Source organism: Ascaphus truei, chromosome 1 (assembly GCF_040206685.1).
Source record: "Ascaphus truei isolate aAscTru1 chromosome 1, aAscTru1.hap1, whole genome shotgun sequence".
NCBI lineage: Eukaryota > Metazoa > Chordata > Amphibia > Anura > Ascaphidae > Ascaphus > Ascaphus truei.
This window is the reverse complement of record NC_134483.1, coordinates 353,004,728-353,021,852: the sequence shown is the minus strand read 5'-3', so window position 1 is coordinate 353,021,852 and position 17,125 is coordinate 353,004,728. Positions and strand designations below refer to the sequence as shown.

General features: G+C 40.8%; 2 protein-coding genes across 3 annotated transcripts in view; both read right to left on the bottom strand.

The window, feature by feature from the left end:
* LOC142499690 (alcohol dehydrogenase 1-like) overlaps positions 1-14,650 on the bottom strand; it is a 115,085-nt gene extending 100,435 nt beyond the window's left edge. Inside the window, exon 1 of the mRNA XM_075609441.1 lies at positions 14,596-14,650. Coding sequence (XP_075465556.1) covers positions 14,596-14,613 — 18 coding nt within the window. The 5' untranslated portion in view covers positions 14,614-14,650. The remainder of the gene's footprint in view (positions 1-14,595) is intronic.
* Positions 1-14,717, bottom strand: part of LOC142499679 (alcohol dehydrogenase 1-like) — a 48,399-nt gene extending 33,682 nt beyond the window's left edge. For both annotated transcript variants that reach the window (XM_075609418.1, XM_075609408.1), the window contains exons 1-4: positions 14,596-14,717; positions 6,834-6,935; positions 6,197-6,338; positions 5,479-5,566 (exon numbers count right to left, since the gene is read on the bottom strand). In XM_075609418.1, the coding sequence (XP_075465533.1) occupies positions 5,479-5,566; positions 6,197-6,338; positions 6,834-6,935; positions 14,596-14,613 (350 nt within the window). In that variant the 5' untranslated portion in view covers positions 14,614-14,717. The remainder of the gene's footprint in view (positions 1-5,478; positions 5,567-6,196; positions 6,339-6,833; positions 6,936-14,595) is intronic.
* Positions 14,718-17,125: the final 2,408 nt, after the last annotated feature.

Sequence of the window (17,125 nt, the reverse complement as noted above, 5' to 3'; positions counted from 1 at the left end):
ATGCCCATATTATTTGGGCATGATGTAGCCACTGTACCAATGAATGGGTGAAGGGTGGGGGTAGTTGCCTTGGGAGGCTGGTTAGGCCTCCTGGTTGGGTAGTGGCAGAGGGTGGGTTAACCCCTTAATTACTTTCATGGTTATTAACCGCTAAGGTGATTAAGGGGCTAGGGGACATTAGATTGTATTTATTACTGTATGTATGCTTTCTGGCAACGGAGGCCATGGACCTGCAGTATGCTGATGAGGACGCCCTTCATATTGCCAGGGGTAAGTACAACGGTTTTATTTACTTTATATATGCTGACTAATGTAGTGTTTAATAATGTGCAAATAATCTATTATCTTTATCTGGATAATAATTATTTTGCCCATTACTGTACTGTATGTGTTTTGGTGAAGGGGGGGGGGGGGTGTATTTATTGAAATGTAGGACATGTTTTTTTTTTTTTTTTACATACAGGATTAGTACTGCAGGGCAGCGGGGACCCACGGACACCACCGGAGGACCCCCGGATGCCCACAGGTGGTACCACCCGAGGACCCCCGGACGCCCATGGGTACCACCTGAGGACCTGTGGGGAAGCATTGGGTGCCCTACAGCTGTGGGGCCCCCGGGGACCGCAGGGACCACCGAGGGCCCTTGCACCCCTTGGGAACCACCCAAAGTCGCCCAGACACCTGTGGGGACATCCCAAGGACCACGAGACACCCACAGGGACCCGCGGGGACTACCTGGAGGCCCATGGAGCAAAGCGGGAACCATCCAAAAGACCTCAGACAACCGTGGGCACCCCCCGGGGACAGCCATCGGCCTGTGGTATTAATCCTGTGTGTAAAAAAATAAATATTGTTTTTTGTGGGGGCACAGGGGATAGGTGGAGTGTGTATTGGTGTTTATTAAATATTGTAATGGTTTATTGTGGGACCTAAGAGGTGGGTAGTAGGGCTATTGTGTGTATTTTTTTTATTGCGGGTAGTGGGGGTGGGTGAAGGGGGTATTGTCCCCAACGATGGGTGGTTAGGCCGCCCGGGTGGCTAGTGGGGGAGGGAAGGTGGGTTAACCCCTTAATTACTACAGCGGTTACTAACCGCTGAGGGTATTATGGGGTTAGGGGACTTTAGATTTTCTTTTTTTATTGTTCGGTATTGTTTGTAGCAACCGAGGACATGGATGGTTATGAGGTTGAGGTTGGCCTTCATCGTGGCAGCCTGGCAGGGGTCTGGCAGGGGTGAGTGCAAGATTTATTTTCTTTATTTATGCTGCTTAATGTTGTATTTTAAATGGGCAAATGCACTATTATCCATATCTGGATAATAGTAATTTTGCCTATTACTGTACTGTATGTGCTTGGGAGCGGGGGGGGGGGGGTGTATTTATTTATAAATATTTATGTATTTATTTTTTGTGGGCACATGATTCATACCACAGGCAAGCGGGGACCCCCGGAAACCTGCGGGGACCACCCAAGGACCCCTGTGCGGTCCCCGGACACCCACGGGGACCACCCGAGGGCCACCGCCGGCCTAGAGTATCATTCCTGTGCATAAATTTAAAAAAAAAAGATATTTTATGTATGTTAGGGGGTATAGGGGTTGTTGGGGGCACAGGGGGTGGGTGTGTTGTGTATTGCAGTGTTTATTGGGGGCAATTGTCCCCAATAAATATGCTATTTTGCCTTAACCTCTTCATTGCTTTAGCGGATAGCTGCTAAGGTAATGAAGCTGCTTTAATGTCTTTTTAAAATAGTTTGCGGGAGCAGGGGGTCTCCTGAGCTGAACTGCTTTGATTTCTGGCTCAGGGACCCCTTGCTTCCCGAGTTACAGACCAGATCAGATTCCTGTGTCGCCACCATTTTTAAAGCGTCCAGGTTGCGTGACATGTGAATAATGGAGATATCGGCACCCGATATCTGGGCCTGCAACTCAGGAAGCAGGGGGTCCCCGAGGCTTAAATCAAAGCGGTTCAGCTCAGGAGAGCCTCTGCTCCCGCACAATATTAATAAAAATTATATTAAAGCAGCTTCATTACCATAGCGGCTAACCGCTACGGTAATGAATAATTTTTTATTGATATGTGTGTTTTGATACTAGTGTACATGAGCAGGGGGTCTCCTGAGCTGAACCCCATTGGTTTCAACCTCGGGGACCCCTACTTCATGAGATACAGGCCCCGTTTGGGGTGCCAGTATCCTAATGCAGGATTTAAATCCCCTTGTCACGTGACTTGGGAGCTTTAAAAGCACAGGGGATACCAGCACTCCATAGGGGCCTGTATCTCATGAAGTAGGGGGTCCCGAGGCTGAAACCAATGCGGTTCAGCTCAGGAGACCCCTGCACATATACACTATATGGGTATGCAGGGCCGTGCATGGAGACGCAGTTTCTCCATGCAGTTCTTACAGGCTGCTTTTTTTTATCAGCTATCGCGTTTTACAAGTTAAAGCGCGATAGCTGGGGGGGTAAAAGCTCGGGTGATCTGGCATATTTTTGCTCGGCTGGACCAAAACGTGCTGAACTTGTTAGTGAAGCGCGCCTTTGGCTTCACTTTTTAACGGCTGAGCAAAAAATTTCCAAGCGGCCGCAAAAACGCACTGCTTAGTGCATAGCCCCCAAAGTATTTAGTCAAGACAAAGTGCTGTGTGCATGAAACAGCTGTCAGCTGATAGAAGCGCTTAGCCATGTCCCTGCAGAGACTAACTAGTTGCTTTAAACAATGGTGAGGTGACGTATTGCTAAATACTTTTTTATCTTTTGTGCAATACTGTTTTAAATTTTTAACCAGCTAAAGAACATGCTCTTATACTGACTAGGAGTCTCCCGATGCTTTTCTCTTAATTAATATACAGTATATTTTTTTTATTTGCTCCTATACCTTTTTTCCCTTTAGTTTTCCACGCCTCACATTTTTTGCACATTTTTGCTCATTGTCCCACTCCTTGATTCGTATCTTTTTGAGTCTCCCCTTTTTTTGCTGTTAATTCCACATTATTGTGGATAAGTTTATACGTTTATTTTGTATTATACTTTTTGCTTTTCTGTTCATATCCTTATTTTGAAAGTCAGCTGTATGTGTATTGTGCTTTTTGTACTAGCCTTGACATATTTTAATCTGTTTTTTTTGTAAATACCTTTCTTGTCATCTATTTTGTCTACTTGACATGTTTGCTGTTTGAGTGCTGGGAACTTCCTTTCTTTGTTGCTATTAGATTTGAGGGATTAAGGGTCCCTTATTTGTTGCATTGCACTTCCCCTCAGACATTCCTTTCTAATAGTACAGAAGTTGTACTGTCTATACCATATACTTTTTATATACAGCATGTGTAGAGCTCGCAAAGGTATTTCTATTTATTTAATTAATTCTGCTGTGGTTACTTCTATCATACTTACCTGTACCTGTTTTTATTTTTTCTAGCCTGGGCAGGGAAAAGTGTTCCCTCAAAAACCATGCGTCATGGTCCACAAAGGGTATCAGGTGGTCTCTACTTCTGACTGTCCTCTCCAAAGGTCGGTCCAGTCCTTGGTCTATCCAGTATGTCTTCAGCCACAAGGGCCCAGAAGATTTCTGGCTTGTTCCATGGAGTCTTCATTCAAAGAATCACTCTTCTCTTGATTGTTCCATTCTCGACCAGAAGGCCAGACAAAAGGGTCCGAATTCCAATGGGTCTTCAGCCGAAGCCTGGTGTCCCAACACTCCATCTCCTTTTCCTCTTTCCCTCCTTGGCCAGAAGGCCAGACAGAAGGGTCTTAGTTCACTCAGGGCGATCCCCATGTAATATTGTTCAGACCGGCACATCATTTTTACTCTCTCCGAAGAAAGACAGGTGACTAATAACCAAACGTGATAAAACACAAACAAAATTCATGGTGCCGAGTGCTTCTGTGCTCTGTGCACTGCAGTGCAAAAAGTGCTCAAAGAAGGCCCTGACCCGAAGGTCAGGGGAGGTTGAAAAAAATCTGTGCATGCTCCAGCCAGGGAGATGCTCAGTGCAGAACTCATAAGGGTCTGTGCCATCCAATTGTGCAGGTACATGGTGCTCTAGTGATGCAGGCTCATCACAACCCGAAGGTGCAGCAACCAGTGAACCCCGCCAGGTTTGCCATTACTGGGGTGCGACAAACTAAAAATGCACGGGCTTATTATATCCACTTCTCAGTCATTTTAATCATTTAATCAAGTGTATTTCTACAAGAGAAAAAAAGAAAAAAGTGCAAAACCCATAGTGCAGTATGATCAGTTTAATGTGAAGAAATACGGTTAAAAACACTTACAAGAGTAAGTAGATATTGTGCACATCAGTATGTGAGATAGTCTGGATCGGAGTGTCCACCCTCGAAAGACGGTAACAGTGACTGACAGGGAGCTCCCGGCAGAAAGGTAAGAGAACTGTGATTGTTCCGGTGGACACTCCGATCCAGACTATCTCACATACTGATGTGCACAATATCTACTTACTCACGTAAGTGTTTTTAACCGTATTTCTTCACATTAAACTGATCATACTGCACTATGGGTTTTGCACTTTTTTCTTTTTTTCTTTTGTTTCTATAGCTTTCATCCGGACCCCTGGGTTAGATCCGGCTCAAAGAAGCAGCACTACTCATATCTGGACTGAATTGGACTCTATGGTTTTATGTATATTGGATTATTGTGACAATATATATTGTACCATTTGAGGTAACAACATTTTAATATTATTGTATATTATATACTTAATTGCATCCATAGGTAAGAGCGCTAGTTGAACTGTGTATTATTTATTTTAAAATATCATATGGGGATGTATCCCTTAATTTAATATCATCTCAATCATTATATATCTTTAGTAATTGTCAGCATTTATTGTGTTATTATATGTATTTCTACAAGAGCCATCCTTTGAAGGACAGACCACACACTTGATCTTAGGTAAAAGGCAGAGAAGCAAAGTCAAACAGCTGTTTCGACCTTTTGGGTCACATCAATGTGAGGCTGGTTACCTGTACCTGTATATTACTCTTTAGGGTTACAGGAGTGGGCGTGTGGAAGTATGTGTCTTTTATGCATGCTATGTCCACATGGGGAGACAAAATACACCCAAGAGAAAAGATACCTTGGAAATATTTAAAAAAAAAAATGATTTAAATACATTTAAAAAAACAATAGTATTTGCACATTTCCCAGATAGTCCTAGTTGTGTTTCATCTTTCCCACACAGTGTAGCTTTTGGCTCCAGAATGTTAACATGTTTTATGATCACAATATAAGCTTTGTGGTCTCTGCATACAATAGTTTCTTATTTCTTTTTCTGCTCAGGCATTGATTGCATTATAACGATTGTAAAATCTTTCAACATACATTCTGATTAAATCTGAGACCCTCTATACCACATGTTCCAAGAAAAGATCCCAATTGATTAAAATTCATGCTATTAAACCACCATAGCCAATTAAAGTCTCCAGAAGCTATGACATGAATATGATAAAATGATAACTAACTCATTTTTATAACATAAGTTGCTCTTTGGATTTACACAGCATCTGCATTCTCCACACTGAGGAACAAAAAGCGGGATGACTTTGTCTCCTAGAAGAAAACAAAATACATATATTAAAACTGCAAACTGAACACAATAAAAAAAACTTTAATGAAACATTAATTATTGAAATGTATTTCTTCTTTTTAAATTAAGGGGGGGGGGGGGTCACCATTTTAACTGTCAGTATGTTGGTGCCATTTTTACCATAAGGGTAAGTTAAGGAATTTGGGATTAAAAGTTTATAAAAACTGTCAGTTATGTACTTTATTGTTCCTAAATAGATTGTACTATTGTCCATTCCTGGGCACAATCAAAGCACTAAAGAAACAAAGAGGTTGTCAAGATAATTTCGTAAACAGAAAGACTGGACAGATCTTACAACAGTGTACGTGTGAGTGTGTGTGTGTGTGTGTGTAAATATATACACTGCTCACACTGCGCATGCATGATTATCAAAATGGCCACCCCCACCTCCCAATTGCACGGAGCTCCGGCCAACTAACTGACAGCTCACCCACACTGGAGGCAGGGTAGGGGGCTCGGCTAAATTTTTTTAATGGGCAAAGTAATGTGGATTATTTTCAGTTCACTCACTGGGAGTACAAAAAAATATCTTGAACTTAAACATATGTAAGGGAAGACATTATACCTGGGTTCTGCTTTATTGCTTGTCTTACCTGGTTTTATTTTAGTCACTCCTTCTCCCACACTCTCCACTATACCGGCAGCCTCGTGGCCCAAAATAACGGGAAATTTAAAGTCACTAATTGCTCCGTTCAGAAAATGGTGATCTGAGCGACAAATCCCTGTGGCCACAATCTGCATGAAGTCATGAGATTCTGATTTAGAGACTGATTCTTGTACAGAAAACTATGCAGCATCATGTCGCCTTGTAAAACGGTAATCACTTGGATAATTACATCCATCCAGGTGAGTCTAAATCAGGGGTGGCCAACTCCAGTCCTCAAGGGCCACCAACAGGCCAGGTTTTCAGGATATTCCTGTTTCAGCGCAAGTGGCTCACTCATAATGACTGAGCCACTGATTGAGCCACTGTGTTGAGGCAGGAATATCCTGAAAACCTGACCTGTTGGTGGCCCTTGAGGATTGAAGTTGGCCTCTTCTGGTCTAAATAAATGTTTGACAGTAAATGATTAGATGCAAGAAAATCTCTTTTTAACAATCAATACAAACGTTTCCAGGGGACTGATTAGTTACAGAAGTAATGGAAAAAGTAAATGTGCAGAAATCTTTCTCCTACTTATATTTTGAGGACAGCCGCTGAAAACGGAAAAAATAACAGGTCATCTTCACCTTTATGCGAACTTCATGAGCTTTTGGGGGAGCGACTTCAATCTCCTCAATGCTAAGCGGTTGATGGGGGCCCCAGGCCACAGCGGCCTTGCATTTAATTACCTATACAATATAAAACATATAATTACTATAGCTGAAAGTTAATCATTAAAGTCTTAATGAAACTGTGTTATGAAAATCCAACCTAAATGAAGTAATAGTTAAACCAATGCTTGGAATAAAGCATACATGGGCTGTTTATAGCTGTGGGAATGCAAATAGGTTAAAAAAGATGGGTGAATGTTTTCTCAGAAATTAGAATCTGCCGCGGTTTTGCAAGTTCATTTCAGCCGCAGATCTTTGTGGAGCTGTCTCAAAAAGGCGCATTTGCTTTTTTTTCTATCACTGAGAATTTGCAAATGTTTTTCAATGTATAAAAATCGCACCCTAGAGGTCCCTACCAACATACTCACCTTGCCACCAGCCCAGACCCAAGCACCCTCCCCATTCCTTCACAATCACAAATTGAACAACAACAGAAAGGAAGAGAGTGGTGGTGGGGTTATAGAAGGGGGTGAGAGAGAGGTGTGGGTGGGGGGGGGGATGTGGGAGAGCTGTGTGTGTAGAGGGAGAGAGAGGTATGTGTGTGTGTGTGTGTGGGAGAGAGAGGTGTGGGGTTGAGTGGTGTAGGGGGTGAGATATGTGTGGGGGTTAGAGTGAGGTGTGGGGGGTACGAGAGAGGTGTGGCGGGTGAGAGGTGTGGGGGTGATAGGTATGGGGTGAGAAGCTGGTGAGGAGAGGAGCATGTGGGAGAAACTGTTGAGGAGGGGAGCATATGGGAGAGAAGCTGGTGAAAAGCGAAGTATGTAGGAAGAAGCTGGTGAGGAGGCAGGGCCAGTGCAAAAACTAGGCGACCTAGGGCGGCACATTTTGAGGGAAAGTGGAGACTGAGGCAAGTGATGGCAGCAGCATGACTCACGGGAGTCTGGGAGCAGTCGCAGAGCGGAGGAGGAAGCGTGCACTCTAGAGGGGGGTGAGAAACGTTGAAGAGGAGTGAGATGATGAAGAGGTGAGGAAAAGAGAATGAGGGGTGGTGGGAAAGAGAGAATGGGGATTGGGAGAGAAAGATTGGATTGTGTCCGGCCGGGGCAAATGCAAAAGATTATTAAAGATTTTTGGAGGGGGTTGGGGGTGGTGGGGTGTGGAAGCTGAAGGTTCGCCTAGGGTGCCAATTACCCTTGCACTGGCCCTGGACTTTTGTAAACTATCACATCTACCCCTAATTTCTGCCTTTCAGGCTCTGTTCACAGAACAGCTTGTGTTACTGTTTTGCAAAACGTTATTTCTTTATCGCTCTACTTTTCACTCTAAACAGAATTTTCTCTTCCATTTAGGATCTCTCCATGAAGCTCACCGATTGTTTATTCTTTCACTGCGCAATGGAAACTGTTCATCAGTCTCTCATGACAGCCCAACTGGGGGGTACAGTATATGGGCAAAAGGAATCAGATTATTTAAACAAAATAATTTAATTGCTTGCAATGGGATTTATTTTCTTGATAAATATGCTGCAGATCTCTTTACCACCACTGCCTCTGTTATGCAAAGATGAGACCCTAAGGCCCTTTATAAAATCTCTTGGGGGTTCTGTATCTCTGGCAGCTATACAGTACATAAAAGTGTTGACTGGAGCAGTTAAGTGGACAGCACACAGAAAATTATTATCTGTTTACACCAAGTCACACTCCACAAAGAAGTGTGACCCCTACAAAATGGGAAAAAAGTTCAGAAGCAGACAAGTTATTTACAGTATCAAGGTTCTCTGGCTGCAAAACAATGACTACATTACTCTAGATTTATCGACAGAAAAATTCAATTTCAATAGGATCCAGTTTCTTTATTAATTTTGTTGGTTTCTTGTCCCAATTTTTCAGCGGGGGGAGCCCCAGTGTTTATATATATGTATGTATATATATATATATATATATATATATATATATATATATAAGAAATTATATAGGAGAATTTGTTCTACACAAGCAATCTATACAAGCAGAGCCAATGAAATGACATCAAGATTCCTACAACGGGGGCACAGCAGGACCTTGATTAAACGAGGTAGGAGGATCAGTGAGGCCAGGCTCCGATCTTCTCTTCTGGTTACAGGGAAGGACAATCGAATGGTACCGGACAAGAAAATCAGGTTTATTGCCACATACGACAGGAACTGGCAGAGTTATCGCAAGGCTATCCAGAAACATTGGCATTTGTTGCGATCCGATCCGGATCTATACCAAATTTTAGGACCAAGAGTGGATCTGGTAAGTTGTAGAGCTCCGAACTTAAAGGATAAATTGGTTCAGAGTCATTATAGTGTTGATAAGGCTACCTACTTCTTCTCCAAAAGGATGACCCCGGGATTTCTTGCCTGTAAAACATGTTCAGCATGCCAATATATGATGAATACATCTATCTTTTTGAACACACAGAACTCAAGGACATTTAAGATTAAAATGCCGTTAAACTGTAAGAGTAAGGCAGTAATATACTCTCTTTCATGTCCTTGTTCCAAAACATATATTGGGATGACGACACGAGAAGTTCGCTTCCGCGTCCTTGAACATGTTAGGAATATAAAAAAGGCAGAGCCTCCCTCATGGCCTTAATGAATACACTGGTTATGCCGTGTTTCTGTAATCTACGGAATGTTCTCTCTTTTTCTCCTCCTGATGTATCCACCAGGGGGGCTGTATATGATGCACATTATTTTATTATTTATTTGTATTAATTTAATTTTAGTTTATATATTTATGACATAAATTTAATTAAAATAAATTTATTAACAATTTTATATTTATGGGGTCTTTATAGTTGGAATAGTTATGAAATCTTTCTTAATAAATATAACATACCCTTTAAATTTGACACTCATACTAATTTCATTTATGTTCTTTTTGACTGTTTCATTATTATTCATCATTTTTTATTAATTTTCATTCACTTATTATTTTGGGATGGTATATCTTTTTATATATATTTTTTCCTTTTTATTTTAACTAATATTATATCACTTTAACTTTCACCACTATATTATTCTATATAAATTAGCAACACTAGTATTTATTATATATATTGATACTTAGATTAATAGAACACATTTATTCACATCATAAGGGATATATATCTTTATTATTATTACATAGTTCGGGTGGTTTAAATGTCATTACATTTTTGCATCTATACGACCTCATAGCCCTCATGTGTTCCTCCTCTTCCTCTGGCAGCAATACTATATTTGAGGAATCTGTGCTTATCTGACATCTATTTGTGCAATGGTTCTTTTCTGCAGTAATCCCTGGTGCTTACATTTGCTAATTTGTGCTTTCCCCTATCTACTTTCTGACTTAATACTTCTAGTCAGACAAGCTCTTATGGAGTGAAAACTTTCATAGAAGATGGTTCTCTTTCCTGGCGGTGCTGAGCTGTCCGTTTCGATACCCTGTCCGGGACAGTGATGCATTCACGTGATGTGGATACCACAAGCTCCATGGTGACAACTGGGCTAATACAGATCAAGCGTGGCTTTGTTTATATCCTGAATAGAAACCTCCCTTGGATGACACACGGGAGGCGGATATCTTGTTTCGATTACGTGCCTTACCACGCTGACACGCTACAACCTTTATTAGCTCATTACATATTCACTGCTATTGCTGGTCTACTCGGCGAGACTTCTAGCACAATGTAATGTGTGGGCTTCTCTGATTGGAGCAATGCTCGATAATGAACCAATAGGAGTCATGTTCACATTTTGTGCTGGTTGTATTGTATTGTATTGTATGTCTTTATTTACATAGCGCCATAAATGTACATAGCGCTTCACAGTAGTAATACATATCATATAAATAACAAATAATATAAATAACAGATCATGGGAATAAGTGCTTCAGACATACTGTAAAAGTAACATTAAGGAAGGAGTCCCTGCTCCGAGGAGCTTACAATCTAATTGGTAGGTAGGGAGAACGTACAGAGACAGTAGGAGGGAATTCTAGTAAGTGCGTCTGCAGGGGGCCAAGCTTTATGTATCATGTGTCCATGATTATCCCGTGCTATTCATATGCTTCTTTAAGCAGATGTGTTTTAAGGTGAGTCTTAAAGGTGGATAGCGAGGGGGCTAGTCGGGTATTGAGGGGAAGGACATTCCAGAGGTGTGGGGCAGAAAGCGAGAAAGGTTTAAGGCGGGACATCCTTGAGAAGAACGCAAGAGTCGGGATGGTGCATAGCGAGAAATTAGGGCTGAGATGTAAGGAGGGGCAGAAGAATGTAAAGCTTTAAAAGTGAGCAGGAGAATTGAGTGTGAGATACGGGATTTAATTGGAAGCCAGGAGAGGGATTTCAGAAGGGGAGATGCGGAGACAGATTTAGGAAAGAGTAGAGTAATTCTGGCAGCAGCGTTTAGGATAGATTGTAGGGGAGACAGGTGAGAGGCAGGAAGGCCGGACAGCAGAAGGTTGCAGTAATCGAGACGTGAGAGAATGAGGGCCTGAGTCAGAGTTTTAGCAGTTGAGTCACAGAGGAAAGGTCGTATCTTTGTGATATTGCGGAGGAAAAAGCGACAAGTTTTAGAAACGTTTTGAATATGAGAGGAGAATGAGAGAGAGGAATCAAGTGTAACCCCTAGGCAGCATGCTTGGGCTACTGGGTGAATGATCGTATTTCCAACAGCAATGTGGAAGGAGGTAGTAGGGCCAGGTTTGGGAGGAAGTATAAGGAGCTCTGTTTTTGCCATGTTAAGTTTCAGTCGGCGGATGGCCATCCAGGATGATATTCCAGAGAGGCATTCAGAAACTTTGGTCTGTATAGCAGGTGTAAGGTCAGGGGTTCAAAGGTAAATATGTGTGTCGTCAGCATAGAGGTGATATTTAAACCCAAAAGATGTGATTAGGTCCCCTAGAGAGGTTGTGTAAAGAGAAAAGAGAAGGAGTCCCAGGACAGAGCCCTGGGGTACCCCCACAGAGAGATCAATAGAGGAGGAGGATGTGTTAGCAAAAGAGACATTGAAAGTACGATGGGAGAGGTAAGAGGAGATCCAGGATAAAATTTATTCCGAATACCAAGAGTATGGAGAATGTGAAGGAGAAGAGAGTGGTCCACGGTGTCGAATGCTGCAGAGAGGTCGAGTAATATGAGCAGAGTGTAATGACCTCTGTCTTTGGCAGCATGGAGGTCGTCAGTTATTTAGTGAGGGCTGTTTCAGTAGAGTGAGCAGTGCGGAAGCCAGATTGTAGAGGGTCTAGGAGAGAATAGGTGTTGAGAAAGTGTAGCAATCGAGAGAATACAAGACGTTCAAGGAGTTTGGAGGCAAAAGGCAGGAGGGAGACGGGTCGATAGTTAGAAGGACAGGTAGGGTCAAGCTTGCTGTTTTTGAGTAATGGTATAACGGTTGCATGCTTGAAGGAGGATGGAAAGGTACCAGAGTAGAGGAAGAGTTAAAGATCTGTATGAGCATAGGGATTATAGAAGGAGCAAGAGGTTTTAGGAGATGGGAGGGAATGGGATCAAGAGGGCAAGTGGTAGAGGGAGAAGAGGAGATCAACAGTGACACATCCTCCTCCGAGATAGCAGAAAAAGAGTCAAGAAAGGCAGGAGGCGAGTTGGGAAGCATTGTGGGATGGGAGGAGGCAACAGATGGGATGTTCTGCCGTATTGATTCCACCTTTTCCTTAAAAAAGTCAGCAAAGTCCTAAGGTGAGATGGAGGAAGAAGAGGAGGCAGCTGAGGGTGGTCTGAGTAGAGAGTCAAAGACAGAAAAGAGACGGCGTGGGTTAGACTTGTGTGTGTTGATTAGTGATGAAAAGTAGGTTTGTTTAGCCTGAGAGAGGGCAGAGTTGAAACAGGATAGCATAAATTTGTAGTGAATGAAGTCTGCGAGCGTATGAGATTTCCTCAGAGGAACGAGTGGAGGAACGCAGCATGCGTGTGTGGGAGTTTAGCCAGGGTCTGGGGTTAGAAGGGCGAGGACGGCAGAGAGAAAGCGGGGCATGAAGATCAAGAGAGGAAGATAAGGCAGAGTTGTAGTTCCTGACCAGGTTGTCGGGGTCTGAAGCAGAACTGAGAGAGGAGAGAGAGGAGCGTAAAGTGGAATCAAGAGCTGGTAGGTTAATAGAGCGCAGGTTTCTGCAAAAACGAGGGCGAGATGGAGATGGAGAGAAGCGAGAGAGCGAAAATTAGATGAGGTGATGGTCAGAGTATTATGCAGTGATAATTTATATCATATGAATCAGCTGCTTATGCCGTCTGCTTGCAACCTTATTGGACTACGCAAATTAGTTTTGTGTATTTAAATCTCAATTGGACGCCACTTCATTAAGCCCCCAGAAGAAGCAAAGCGTGCGAAACGCCGCGTCTGGCTTGTCTTTGTGTGTACTCCCCTTGGATCCCCCTTATCGGCTGTTAACTCTCTCTGCAACAATACTACAGATCTTTTGCCTTTCATGCCATCTTAGGACTTTACAACAAGGACACTATTTTCATGACGATTTGCAAGTATATACAATGATTTTTCCATTTCATCAGTGGTGACCTCATGTAATTCATTTGCTTCCTTGGTGACCCAGGTGGTACTGTATTGGCAATTATTATTATTAGCAGTCAATAGTTCACAGCACACAGCTGACATAATTTTTTGACCAGCCGGTCTCGACATATATCTCAGGAGTTGATTTTTTTTCCCCCCTAAGCAGCAATATTCTGTTCTCATTACACATTTATTAAGGACTACAGTATTGCTTTGATATCTTGTACTTTTTACAGCTGTAGGGATCCTATGGGGATTGTTTTAACTTTGTATCTTTTTTGTGTTCTCCATGTTCATGAATAAACATTTTTTCATTATTATTTTGCTTGAGTGCTTTCAGTGGGACACTTTTCTTTTTTCTCTTTTCACTATTTCGTGTGTTTATATATATATATATAATAGGATACAAAAGTGCGCAAATTGTGTTAATTAATTATAAAAATTAATAGTGAATATATAGGATGCTGCTAAAATGTGTAGGAGACACACAATACCAAAAATGTATAGATACAAGAAACAAAAAAGCACAAACCAATATATTGTGCTTAACTTAATAAACACTGAATGTAATTATGAGCAAATGTCCAGATCACTAGTGATCTGGGCATTTGCTCATAATTACATTCGGTGTTTATTAAGTTAAGCACAATATATTGGTTTGCGCTTTTTTGTTTCTGGTGTGTATATATATATATATATCATGAAAAAAATGTGCATCTGGTGACACAAGCCTACAAAAGAGGGTTAAAAGTAGTGAAAATTACCTTGAGGCTTTGAGACGCATGATTGAAATTCATCACTAGGATCAATTTTATTGCAAAGAGTTTAATTGTGTCCCTTTATCATTAATACATAAGAATTTGTTATTTGATACATTTGAAGCAATTCCTGTAATTGCCCTTGAATTGTAAGCCCTTTTGCTTGATACATACTGTATACCCCACTGCTTTCAGTTGGATTCTTTTGATTGATGCATCTAGTGCATTTTTTGCTCCATTTTTGCCCCACGTACTGTATGCAGATCTGAGATCTTTATAAACCTATTATTTCTTGCTGCAAATCAACGGCACAAATTGTTTTTTTTCCTTAACTAGTATTGCCTTCATTTGACACCAAGACAAAATAAATCTCTCCCCCTCTCCCCCTTTCCCCCTCTCTTCCTCTCCCCCTTTCTCTATATAGAAATGAAAACGTTCTGCTTACTTTTCCAGTGGTGCCCATCTCGAGTCCAGTGTTTCTTACAGAGCAGATTGTGATACAATTATTAGATATGTTAGCTAGTTATACTATACATATGCATAAGCCACCAGTTGATTCTACTGTCAATATTTTACAGTACATGGGTATTTGCCAAAACTGAAACACCCTCCCTCCCATCCAATCAGATGGTTAGATTCCCATAACTACACCAACACTGCATGCAATCCTGCTGTTTCCTCACACATAGTGGCTAGGAGCCAATATAAGTTTAACTCCTATAAAACTAGTTTATGCTGAATGGAGCATTCGTTTTAAATATATATATATATATATATATATATATATATATATATATATATATATATATATATATATATATATATATTTAAAACCAGAGACAGCACATAAAACACAGACAAAGCTCAGTTTTAGCACATCCAGTGAAAATCATACACGGTACAGTGCCTAAATATATATGTATAAATATCTATTAAGTAAAATGGTCTTTTAGTTTGACATTTTTGGCCAAAATTGTTTGCTTGCAGGATGGTTGTGACATCTCTAATACAGAGTGCTTTTCCTGGTAATGTACAGGTTAATAAAGGCTTCAATCAGACTTAGAACTTTGCAACTAATATTGACAGATTTACTATAAATCATTCTTCCTGTTATTACACAGGTTATTAAGAATTTATATTAGCGTTAGGGACCCCTGAATTGTGGTCTGCCATGACATTGGCTCAGGGGCTTACAACAATTTTGGCCAAAAATGTCAAACTAAAAGACCATTTTACTTAATAGATATTTATACATATATATTTAGGCACTGTACTGTGTATGATTTTCACTGGATGTGCTAAAACTGAGCTTTGTCTGTGTTTTATGTGCTGTCTCTGGTTTTAAATATATATTGCCATGCTCAGTAGCACTCCTCTGTGATACTCATATGCTTATATATATGTTGTGGTTATTTTGGGGGTTCAATAGGAGCTTGTTAGGTGTCCAGTATATATATATATATATATATATATATATATATATATATATATATATATATATATATATATATATATATATATATATATATATATATATATATATATATATATATATATATATATATATATATATATATATATATATATATATATATATATATATATATATATATCTAGCACTGGAAAGAACAAGAAGAGATCTAAAACAAATGCAAAAATACGTTAATCAGTGTAGACTCCTGCTTGAAGGTCTCCTTCAAAGGGGGGATACACTGGTGCAAAATAAGTTCACTAGATGAACCACAGGAAAAAAATCAATTGATTTCTATATTTTTTTATAGTAAATATTGTGGGGGTTTTGCACAGGTTTGCTATACATCAACTGTATACCTAATAACAATTACAACCTCTCTTTCATTAACTTCATTAGAGCTAAAAATGTAATGATTTACTATGAAGTACTTAAGTTATTAGGTATATAATTGATGAATAGTAAATGTGCAATTCAATTAAATATTATGTAGCACCGTGCTAGAAATTCCCTTTGCCCTGCATGTCAGACCTGGTGGCTGCAGGCAGTGCCGGGGTTAAGTCCTCACAAGGCTCTGACATGTGGGTTAGTTTCAATTACAGTATGGTCTAATGTTGCACTTCAAGGCACAAGTCTGGCCTTGTGCTTCTCCAGAAGCTAGAGGTTCACATGCCTAGTGATGTGTCCAAGTGGCAACAGTTAATCTGCTCAGATACTGGGGCAAAGTGTGGGCCACGCCCTGCATATAAAGGTGTGGTGGGGAAATGCAGGCACACGGACTTAATCAAAAGAAATTTATTGTGCCAAGAGACCAACGTTGTACCACAGGTATATGGTCTCTGCTCTGAGGATTATAGGTATTGAGTATGTACCTTCAAGACATGGAATTCCATATAGGGAGACATTTCGCCTAAGAAGAGAAGCATATTGGATTCATTCACTCAATGAAAATAATGGTGGAGGTCTGAATGATTTGCAAAACTTTAAATGCTTCCTTGACAGGAGGTAATTTCTTCTCCCTCCAGATTGGTTGCCCATCTCTGTGGATTTCTCCTGGAAATCAGTTTCATGATACCTTTATATTTTTGATCATTATATAGTATTTGTTTTGATCATTATATACTGTGGTATTTTCATCATCAAATAATATATTTCTGTGTTTTCTCCATTTTCATTTTAAGTATTATTGCATTTGTTTTGCAACAATATGCCTTATCTTTAGTAATACAGTCCTTAGTAATTGTCACTGGTTTTAATGCTATAACTTGGGTGCAGTAATGGTGCATGATCTGTAGAAGCCATTCCCCTGGTTGGGGCTGGCTGGTCATGCCCACAGTCACTATATACTTTGTTGTCATCACTCAGCATGGTGGTTATGGATTCTACTTCCTCCCCGCTCTGGTGTCACATTTGCGATGACGATGGCGAACGTCTGCAGAGCGGCGTCCTCTGTACTTAGTGAATCCGATGAAATCTTCAGATGGAACTAACAAGGACTGGGCAG